Source organism: Gaeumannomyces tritici (assembly GCF_000145635.1).
Source record: "Gaeumannomyces tritici R3-111a-1 unplaced genomic scaffold supercont2.3, whole genome shotgun sequence".
Taxonomy (NCBI): domain Eukaryota; kingdom Fungi; phylum Ascomycota; class Sordariomycetes; order Magnaporthales; family Magnaporthaceae; genus Gaeumannomyces; species Gaeumannomyces tritici.
The window spans coordinates 3,121,315-3,131,463 of record NW_008804547.1 but is presented as its reverse complement, the minus strand read 5'-3'; the positions used below and the strand labels follow the sequence as shown (position 1 = coordinate 3,131,463).

Genomic DNA, 10,149 nt, shown 5'->3' with positions numbered 1-10,149 from the left:
ACCCCCGACCCCCCACCCCCCAAAAAACCCCCCAAAAAAAAAAAAAAAAAACGCTTAACCAGCATCTTGTCTCCCAGTCTATCCGTTAATCCTCGGGTCGGCCAGCCGGCACTTGAGAGATGTGCGGGTACGGAGTCAATGAAGCGGGCATCTCCGGCCGATTTTCGCCCCACTCCCGCAGGGGCGCCGGGGATTCTTGTTTTCGGTCCTTTCCCAGGGACGGCTGGCCATGCCCGTTAGCGCTCTCTCTGGCTCTCGATCCATTTTTTTTTTGCTCCACTAGCAGCCCTGACTAGTCGCGCTCATCAACGTGCAGCCCCAGGGAAACGTCAGATATTCACATGCTCAGTGTGCTTTCTTATCTACCTAGCTTTCATCCATGGCAATGATAGCGGCGAGCTAAGCGATGGCTCAAAACACAATGATGAAGTCTGCGGGTGAGGTTCAGCTAGTGTGTATAATGCCGGTTTGAACAACAACACACGATGGCGATAGCCCAACTCGGCACCGCCCTCAACCCAAACAACCCTCTGTGTATTCTCGTCAACGTGTTGTTCAAGGGGAAGAGTGTAACTCGGAAAAGCCAAACACATCGAAAACATCGTACAGGGCCAATACCAGGTCCCAAGTCAGGAGAAGCCATGTGTGCCAAAGTAGAGAGGAAACGGGAGGGGGATGGGGAACGCCTCTGGCCAGGCGGCGAAACCACAGGGTTTTGACTTTTTGCTCTTTTTTTTGGGGGGTTCTTTGGGGTGTGAAAAATTACGGTCTATCGGGGAAACCCATGCTCAAGCTATACATCCACATAAAAAGGGGGCTTGTTTTCTGCGTTGACTACCCACGCAACAGTCGAGGTTGATGCCGGTTACCGCGGGGAACAGCTCTTGCCAAAGGGGATTGCCGTCAATGGATGGCAAGGCAGCCACTTTAGCTCTGCTTGCACTCAGCGGCCTCCTGTTTCGGCTTGGAGCCATCGTCCTGTAGTTGGCGAGAGGTTAGCCGTCGATTAGTACACAAGAGTGAGAAACGGTGCGCCATGAAACCTACGTCATCATCGTCCGACTCGTCCTCATCGTCGTGGTCTTCGCTCATATCATCCTCGTCGTCATCCTCGTCGAACTCATCCTCAAGGTCCTCCTCCTCCATCTGCTCATAGGCAAGTGCCTCGCCGGTGAACCAATCGATAGCCCTTGGGATGAGCTTCTCCTTGATGTCCTCGCCAAGCTGGTAGTCAAGCTCAAGGCGGTCCTCAATATCCGAGGTCGCATCGTCATCGTCCTCGGTAGGGGCCTTAGGGGGAGAGAAGAAGTTGAAGAAGGACTCGGTGGGCACAATCTTCTTGACGGTGCGTGTTTGCTTGGTGTCTATAAAGGCGAAGGGGTTAGCGGGAATCTGTGCCTAGTTGAAATCATGCGTGCTATGGCTTACTCTTGTTGCGCTGCTTCTTGGACTCGATGCGAACAGTCAGGTCCTTGTCCGCCTTCCAGTCGATCTTGTCGCCCTCAGCATGGTCGTAGATGAAATCGCCGCCGTAACCGGACTCGTTCTGGTAGAAGTAAGTCTTGGAGATGGTCTTGTTTGTGAAAAACTCGTTCTCCTCAAACTCAAAGATGAGACGGAAACCAGGCTTGTCGAGGTACTCCATCCGGATGTCGGTGATGTGCTTGAGGGCCTGCTCATCGCGGTCCGTGATCATCTCGGCGAGCGAGATCTGGTTCTTCATGGCTGAGAGCCAAAACTCCGGGATACCGGCGACGTTCGAATCGGCCGAGCTGGCGCCAGCATCGGCCGACTTCTCGGCCGCGGGCTTCTCCTCCTTCACCTCATCCTCATCCTGCTCACCGGCCTCGATCTCGGCATCCGTGGGCTCAGACTTGCCGTTGATAATGGCTGCACGCTTCTGGTATAGAGGGGTGAACTTGGCGAAGTACTTCTTCTCGAGCTGGAGAACCTCCTCCTGGAACTCGGCCTCGAGCTTGGAGTGGTCCTTCTGGATTCCCTTGAGGCCGGCGACGCGGCGCTTGATCTGCGGTGGCAGCGACTCGATGTAGCCTGAGGATCGGCCAATGAGCCCGCCGAGGCGGCCCTGGATCATCTCAACAAGCTTGGGGTTTTGGGCGAAGATGGAGGCGGCAGTGAGCTCCTCTGCAGGTGGGTCAAAACCGTGTAAGTGACGAGACGGGCACAGAGGCAATGAAAGGGAGGCCGAGGCCGGCCCAGTTGAGCTCAGTAGAGCCCAGGCCTCCCGGGAGAAAAGATCTACCAAAGACCGAGTGGGAGGCAGAACCAGGCTTTGAGACCGGGTATCAACCGAGAATGAACGAACCTTCCTTGATGCTGGCAACATTTGGCTGTTGGGCGTGCGAGGTGATGGGCGCGGTGTTCAAAGGGGTGTTCTGGGGAGTACTGTTGTTTGTTACACAGCAGGCCGTCAGCGGGCAGGAATCGCGACAATAGGCCAGAGGCCAAGATAAGGGCGAATACTCACGGCGCGACCGGGTCGGCACGCTTGTTGGGGATCGGCTCGGCCATGGCTGCTAGCTGGGCACGACCGACGGGATGGCTGAATGTTCTGGTCGAGGTGCTCTGTTCCGGGCAGTGCGATTTGCAGAAGACTCTGGTTATATCAAGCAGCAGAACGAACGAATGAGGGTGCCGACGTGGGTTTGTGGGAGAGAAGGTTGTTGGGTTTGTTCTTTTCGGGAGGAAAAAGATGAAGTGGTGAAAGTGGGAATGGCGGGGTTGCAGCAGATACCGCCCTATGATTGTTGATTGGGAAATTTCGATTCGGCCTAGCGACCCGACCCAACTTTGTGACCGCAGCGCCAGCTTCTGTTGAGACGACGGGGGCCTGAACAGCCACTGGCTGCACCGGATTGGTCAGTGCAACAAGTCGGTTTTGTTTGCTCGCTCGATCAATTGATGGATGTCAGCCGGAAGTGCTTTGTTTTTTTCCTGACGAATTTTTTTCTTGCCTCGTTATGGTCACCGTCCGATGAAAATTACACAAAAAAATCGCCACAACTGAACCGTGCAAATGTATTCATTCCTGCAGTTTTGCATAGGCAGGCAGCCAGTCTACCTTGCGCCGCTCCTAGATCGGCGCGGCCTCTAAAGATCACGACTCGTCCTCAATATGTCTGGCGCCGAGCTTTGCCTCTGTCATCATGACCCAACTTTTTTTTTCTTCGTCCCCTCTTTCCCTTGTCTCCAGTGCCGGGATCTGCCCATGGGCAGATGTGGGCCATGGCCGCCGATGCATGTCCGCCAAACGAGACCACTCGGCCGACGGCGTTTAGCGGTGAGGGTGCACAATTTGCAGTGGAGTTCGGGACGTTTTGCGTGTGGCCTCCAGCATGGCGGCATCGTCGGAATGGCGGAGGCGAAAGCGTAGCCGCTCTCCAGCGGTTCTGGGCCCCTGGACAACGCGCAAAGCTCGTCGAATCATGACTCAACCCAACTCATGCGCGTTCCGTCGTCCAAAGGTGGGGGTCGGCTGCTGTCCCCGATGGCAGACCATCTTGATGCTGCTCATGACTTGGCTGGACCTACGTGCGCAACCGCTGGTGGACAACCTATCAAACGACGGAGCGTCGACACCGCCTGAGATCTCTGCCTGGCTGGCGGTTGGCATGGACAGTGGTGGCAGCTTGATACGGTGAGCAGCCAGGATCAGTGATGGCGAGACGAGATTGGACTCTGGACTTTCCTCGATACCAAGCACCCCGGTCTCCACTAAGGGTGTTTGTGGGCGTTTTGATCCGCGCGTTCGGGTCCAGTCCATTGGAATGCCTAGCCAGAGCTGGGCCTGGCTTGAGGTGAGACGGAGGGAGGCTCTATAGTGTAAATTAAAAAAAAAAGAAAAAGAAATCAAGACCAAAGCTAACAGATTGAAAAAAAGAAAAAAAAACGAGGGCTTTGACGGTGTACTGGAGATAATATGCGAGCCACTAACATTTGCAGGTGGTGCTCAGACCTTGGTGCAGTCCAGTTCTTCGATTGTTCCATCCGAACATTGGCAGCTTCCATGCAGGACGTTGGTCAGCAGCGAGCACATATGGAGTATCAAACCCGACTGCGCTGTGCCTTCCTGGCAGGGGGCCCGCAAAGTCCAGGGCCCCTTCGCCGGCTACCCACCGACGTCATACCGGTGCAGTCTAGTCGCGCCCCTCTGCGAAAAAAAAAGGCGCCCTGTCGTGTCTTGCCTAAACGAGTCGCTGCATCGGCCGCCACACGTGGTAATGAGCTGGACTGAGCCGCGCCCTCGCACTACAACGACTTCACACCACTCAACCGACGCGTCCATGCAATCTGGCCTCGCACCGCCTCAACTCGAGAGTGTCTCAATCCTCTTTGCTGCAGCAAGGTAGGCTGGCACCTAACCTCTGGCAAGAGCGTCCGTCCGTATCCCTCTTGGCGCGGTTGCCTCCATGCCACGCCTACGCACCCAATTGATCCTCAACACCGACGCCCGTCCGGCCACTCGGATCGAGCAGTCAGTATACTTGAGCTAGCACGCGCCGCGACCATGGACCACGACCGGGAGTCGATCGCCGGCGAGGGATCGTCCCGCCAGAATGGCGGCCGCAGTCTGTATCGCCTCAATTCCAATCCCAGCAGCGCCAGCGTCTTCGAAGACGTTGAAATGGCGCAGGACGAGGTAGGCTTGCTTGGATATTTCCAGACCCCCACAGGCTCACTGCCTCCCCGCCGGCATCTGTGGCCGTTGATGGGACGTGCGCCCGCCCATACGCCACGCCTGGATGCCGACTGATGCCCCTTGCCGTGCTTGGCCCGTCGCCTTCATGTAGCTCTACTCCGGCCCCATGGCCGAGAGCCTTCCGACTAGCGTATCTGCCTTTGCGCACCGCCGATCGCGCGCCGACTCGGTCACCAGCTTCGCCTTTTACCAAGATGAAGAAGAGCTGCTCCAGACCGAACATGTGATGGCCGATGGCGCGGCCGACGCCGAGGACCTAGACGAGATGCCCTTCCACCCGGAAGGCGATGACGAGGAGGACTCGACCGACCTCGAGCGCGATGCTGCCCAAAACGACTATGTGTTGCACCGCCGATCTTCGACGCAGTCGCGCTCCTCTGTTAACTCGAGACTGCTCCGCCGAGATAGCGCCATGACCGAAGGGAGCGCGTATGGCATGGGGCGCCACAGCCAGAAGCTCTACGTGGCTAGTGAAGACCTGACCATTGTTGTGGCTGGTTTCCGGACGAGCCCGCTGGGCATGGCCGCGTACGTCTCGATTTGCTTCGCCACGCTTGGTCTGGGATGGCTGCTGTTCCGCTGGCTGCCACGGTGGTACGTGAAGGTCGTGGGCCGGTCGTCACCGCTCCGTGAGTGCCAATGGGTCGTCATCGAAAACCAGTGGGGTGAGATGACTATCATGGACGTCAAGAGCCGCCCCTACGGCCGGCCCCTGTCGACCGTCTTCGGCCAGCTGGGGAAACTGTCGGCCTACGCGCTCGAGGACGACTCTGACCCGATCATGACTGAGCTGCGCGTTTTGGACTACCGCTACATCCGCTTCTACTTTCAGCCGCTCCGGGATAAGTTCCTTCTCTGCAACGGCTGGAAAGACCCCAACTGGACCGATGTGCGCACCATCCGCTCGGGCATCGACAGCGAGGAGAAGAGCCACCGCGATATCGTGTTTGGCGCCAATCTGATAGACATTGAGCAAAAGTCCGTCTTCCGTCTGCTGGTCGATGAGGTCTTTCACCCCTTTTACGTCTTCCAGATTGCTAGCCTGGCGCTATGGGCCGCAGACGAATACTACTATTACGCCATTGCCATCTTCGTCATGTCTTTTGGCAGCATCGTGGCGACTCTTGTCGAAACACGGGCGACCATGCGCCGTCTACGCGAGATCTCCCGGTTCGAGTGTGACGTGCGCGTCCTAAGGAATGGGTTTTGGCGGTACATTGCCTCTGGAGATCTCGTCCCGGGAGACATTTACGAGATCAGCGATCCAAACCTAGCCCAGTTTCCTGCCGACAGCCTGCTGCTTGGCGGAGACTGCATCGTCAACGAAAGTATGCTAACGGGCGAGTCTGTGCCCGTGTCCAAAATACCGGCAACGGATGAGACGCTGCACGACCTTGACCTGGCGGCTGCCACCCTGTCGCCCGAGCTGGCGCGCCACTTCCTCTTCTGCGGCACCAAGGTGATCCGTGCCAGGCGGCCTCCCGGCGAGAGTGAGGCTGTTGCGCTGGCCATGGTGGTCCGCACTGGGTTCAACACGACGAAGGGGTCACTCGTCCGGTCCATGCTCTTCCCTAAACCGTCAGGGTTCAAGTTTTACCGGGACTCGTTCCGGTACATATCCGTCATGGCCTGTGTTGCCCTCTTGGGCTTCGTAGCCTCCTTCATCAACTTCCTCCGCCTCGGTCTGGCCTGGCGCCTCATCATCGTGCGCGCGTTGGATCTAATCACCATCGTTGTCCCGCCTGCCCTCCCGGCCACGCTCCAGATAGGAACAAACTTTGCTCTCAGTCGACTCAAGGCAAAAAAGATATTCTGTATCAGCCCTCAGCGTGTCAATGTCGGTGGCAAGCTCGACATCATGTGCTTTGACAAGACCGGCACGCTGACAGAGGAGGGCCTCGATATCCTGGGTGTCAGAGTCGTGATATCCAAAAATGGCACCAAGCAGCTTTCACCCGCCCTGTCGGATCCAAGTTTGCTTGCAGAGGCCAATGCTGGCAAGGCCAATGCCTCTCAGGATAATGTGGACAACCGCAAGGCTGCCCTGTTCACAATGGCTACCTGCCACTCACTTCGGTCAGTAGACGGAGAGCTGGTGGGCGATCCGCTAGATCTCAAAATGTTCGAGTTCACACGATGGTCTTTCGATGAAGGCGGCCAGGGTGAGGAGGCGGATGGGGAGCCCGGGAGTCTGTCTCCGTCTACTGCGCGGCCCCCTTTTGAGATGAAGCAAACGCTGGATTGGAAGGACGCAAGTGGAAACCTTGTGGCTTTCCAGCTGGGTGTCCTCAAGTCTTTTGAGTTTGTGTCGCAGCTCCGCAGGGCCAGTGTCATCGTCAAGACTTTTGGCCACCAAAGTGGCGACATCTACGTCAAAGGAGCGCCAGAGTGCATGAAGGATATCTGCAGGCCTGAGAGCTTCCCGACGGATTATGATGAGCTCCTCTCGTACTACACTCACAAGGGTTACCGCGTGATTGGGTGCGCAACCAAGCACATCAAAAAGCTCAACTGGGTCAAGGCACAGAAGATGAGGCGCGACGAAGTCGAATCGGGACTCGATTTTTCGGGTTTCATAATCTTCGAGAACAAACTCAAGCCGACCACGACGGCCGTTCTTGACGAGCTGCGGGAGTCGCAGATAGCGACCGTTATGGTGACCGGGGACAACATATTGACGGCCATCAGCGTGGCAAGGGAGTGTAACCTCATTCACAAGACGGCGCCCTGCTTCGTCCCAAGGTTTGTAGAAGGTCACTCCAGGGATCCGAACTCTCAACTCGCGTGGGAAAGCATCGACAACCACCTCTATCGGCTGGATGATCAGACACTGCTGCCCCTGCCTCCACCACCTGACGCAGACGCCTCCAACCCCTACGAGATTGCAAACATGCGGGAATATTCGATCGCGGTGAGCGGCGACGTATTCCGCTGGGTTGTGGACTATGCTCGCCCCGAATTCCTCCACCGGGTAGGTTACAGGAAGTGCAAGCTCCTACGAACCCATTGACAAATAAAACTGACGGCTTTATAGATGCTCGTTTGCGGCAAGGTGTTTGCCCGAATGTCGCCTGACGAGAAGCACGAGCTTGTTGAGAAGCTTCAGAGTATAGACTACTGCTGCGGCTTCTGCGGCGACGGCGCCAACGACTGTGGTGCTCTTAAGGCTGCAGACGTCGGCATCTCGCTCTCCGAGGCCGAGGCCTCTGTAGCTGCGCCGTTCACATCGAGGGTCTTTGACATCAGATGCGTGCCCGAAGTTATCAGAGAAGGACGCGCCTCGCTTGTGACAAGCTTTAGTTGCTTCAAGTACATGAGTCTGTACTCGGCCATCCAGTTTACATCGGTCAGCTTTTTGTATGCATCGGCTTCGAATCTTGGGGATTTCCAGGTATGTCCAATTCTCACCGCTATTATTAGGAAGCGGAGAAGACGCGACCCAAGAAGCGGGAGGGCTAGTTGACACATTCGTTACAACAGTTCCTGTATATCGATCTCGCTCTCATTTTGCCTATCGCTGTTTTCAGTAAGTACTATATCATGGGCGTTGCTCCAGATGCAAAAGAAGAAAAGGCACGTATTTGATGATGGCTAACTTTATATAGTGAGCTGGGCTGGACCATATCCTCAACTGTGCAGCAAGAGACCCACGGCCGATCTGGTCTCTCGAAAGGTCTTGACACCACTTATGGGCCAGATGTGCATCTGCATCCTCATCCAGGGCATCGCCTTTTTCACCGTACGAGAGAAGCCTTGGTTCATACCACCCAAGGTGCATCACAACAAGTCCAACATCAAGAACTCGGAAAACACGACGTTGTTTCTTGTGTCGTGTTTCGAATACATCCTTGCTGGCGTGGTCCTCAATGCTGGACGGCCGTTTCGGCAGGACATGCTGAAGAATTGTAAGTGTTGACGACGTCGCACCCATTCTAGTCAGGTGGGTGGTTAAATGTGTCCCGTAAACTTACACCGGCATCGATCTAGGGCCGTTTGTTGCGACGATATCCATCGCATGGCTTATCACTGCGTACATGGTGCTCTGGCCAGCGCATTGGGTTGAGAAAGTGATGCAGCTCACCAAAATCAGCTGGGACTTCAAGCTCACCCTCGTCGCTCTTGGGTTTGTCTACCTAGCCATCGCGTGGGTAGGAGAGCATTATGTGTTCAACAGGGTGGCCCAGGTAATCGGGCGGGCGAAGCAAATGACGACGGGCAAGCCCAAGAAGACAAAGAAGCAGTACAAGGCCATCAAGGAACGAATGAGGTTCTGACGCGGCAGTGGCGGCTCACTTTCACTGTGCTGGCTTGTCATTGTCATACTAACATGTTTTTTTTTTTTTTTTCGGTGGCTCTGGCCGTTCGGACCCGACAAGCCGAGGGTATAGGCCGAGTACGAGATGTATAGAATTGGACAACAGACGGGTGCGTACTATACGATAAAAGCATTGTTCTCACAGATATATCGTGGCGCCATTCTTGGCGCGGGCATACGAATACCTAGCAGATTGAAGGTGGCATGCCGGAACTGTCTGATTATGTTGGTGAATTATTCCTCCGTCCATCAACATCCTTACATCAGGAACAACATTGTAATCTCCCATCCTTATCATTTTTTCCGGTGACATCGACAACATGTGCCATGGACGAGCCTTGACACGGACGTCGGCCGATTACATGCTGTTTTGTATGATGTAACCATGAGTCGCAGCGCCTGCATGCATCGAGGCCTGTCTAGTACGCTTTAAGCTGCCCTGGGGGTTTGGAGCAGGCCACGGTAATTGGAAACACAATCGAGACAGAGCGGCATTGGAACCAGCATCTCGAATGTTTACCAACCACGCAGTCTTCAATCTCTCAAGCTCAAGCAGCAGCGGACAACAAAGGCCTGCCTTGCAATATACTCTTTAGCACACGAGCTGTCGGGTACACTGGTGACATGGAGATGAATTATGGTGAGTCTGGTTCATTGGCTTTGATGGTGCTTTTCTTTCGGCCAATAGCCAACACGCCCTACCACCATATATCCATTGCTGACCGGACACCCAACAACCCGGCCAGACTGGATCCTGGACGGCGGCTACCTCCCGCACGCCGTGATCCGCGTGGGGATCCGGCGGCAGCTCGCGGACCGGCTAGCGTCGCTCCGCACGGGGTCGGCGGCGGCCGACTGCGAGCGCAAGATGGGCTTCATCGCGCGCCTCCGGTCGCGCGCCATCGCCGTCGAGGCGGCCGCGGCCAACGCGCAGCACTACGAGGTCGGCACGGGCGTCCTAGCCGCCTGCCTAGGCCCGCGCATGAAGTACTCGAGTTGCCTGTACCCCAAGGGCGGCGAGACTCTCGCGCAGGCCGAGGTCGCCATGCTCCGGACCTACGTCGAGAAGGCGGGGCTGGTTGATGGTATGCAGATTCTGGATCTTGGGTGAGTC

General features: G+C 56.1%; 3 protein-coding genes across 3 annotated transcripts in view; 2 read left to right on the top strand and 1 right to left on the bottom strand.

The window, feature by feature from the left end:
* Window positions 1–273: 273 nt before the first annotated feature.
* Window positions 274–2,683, bottom strand: GGTG_06171 (nucleosome assembly protein). The gene is made up of 5 exons (XM_009223985.1): window positions 2,489–2,683; window positions 2,327–2,406; window positions 1,429–2,145; window positions 1,048–1,364; window positions 274–978 (listed from the first exon to the last, which is right to left on the bottom strand). The coding sequence occupies exons 1-5, from the start codon at window positions 2,530–2,532 to the stop codon at window positions 928–930; spliced, it is 1,209 nt and encodes a 402-aa protein (XP_009222249.1). The 5' UTR covers window positions 2,533–2,683; the 3' UTR covers window positions 274–927.
* A 1,479-nt stretch (window positions 2,684–4,162) lies between these two features.
* On the top strand, window positions 4,163–9,240 carry GGTG_06170 (hypothetical protein). Its single transcript, XM_009223984.1, has 6 exons — window positions 4,163–4,660; window positions 4,812–7,691; window positions 7,755–8,111; window positions 8,201–8,246; window positions 8,326–8,625; window positions 8,708–9,240. Exons 1-6 carry the CDS (start codon window positions 4,529–4,531, stop codon window positions 8,992–8,994), a joined length of 4,002 nt encoding a protein of 1,333 aa, XP_009222248.1. The 5' UTR covers window positions 4,163–4,528; the 3' UTR covers window positions 8,995–9,240.
* An 83-nt stretch (window positions 9,241–9,323) lies between these two features.
* GGTG_06169 (cyclopropane-fatty-acyl-phospholipid synthase) overlaps window positions 9,324–10,149 on the top strand; it is a 2,324-nt gene continuing 1,498 nt past the window's right edge. The window contains exons 1-2 of the mRNA XM_009223983.1: window positions 9,324–9,675; window positions 9,782–10,142. Of these exons, the coding sequence (XP_009222247.1) occupies window positions 9,660–9,675; window positions 9,782–10,142 (377 nt within the window). The 5' untranslated portion in view covers window positions 9,324–9,659. The remainder of the gene's footprint in view (window positions 9,676–9,781; window positions 10,143–10,149) is intronic.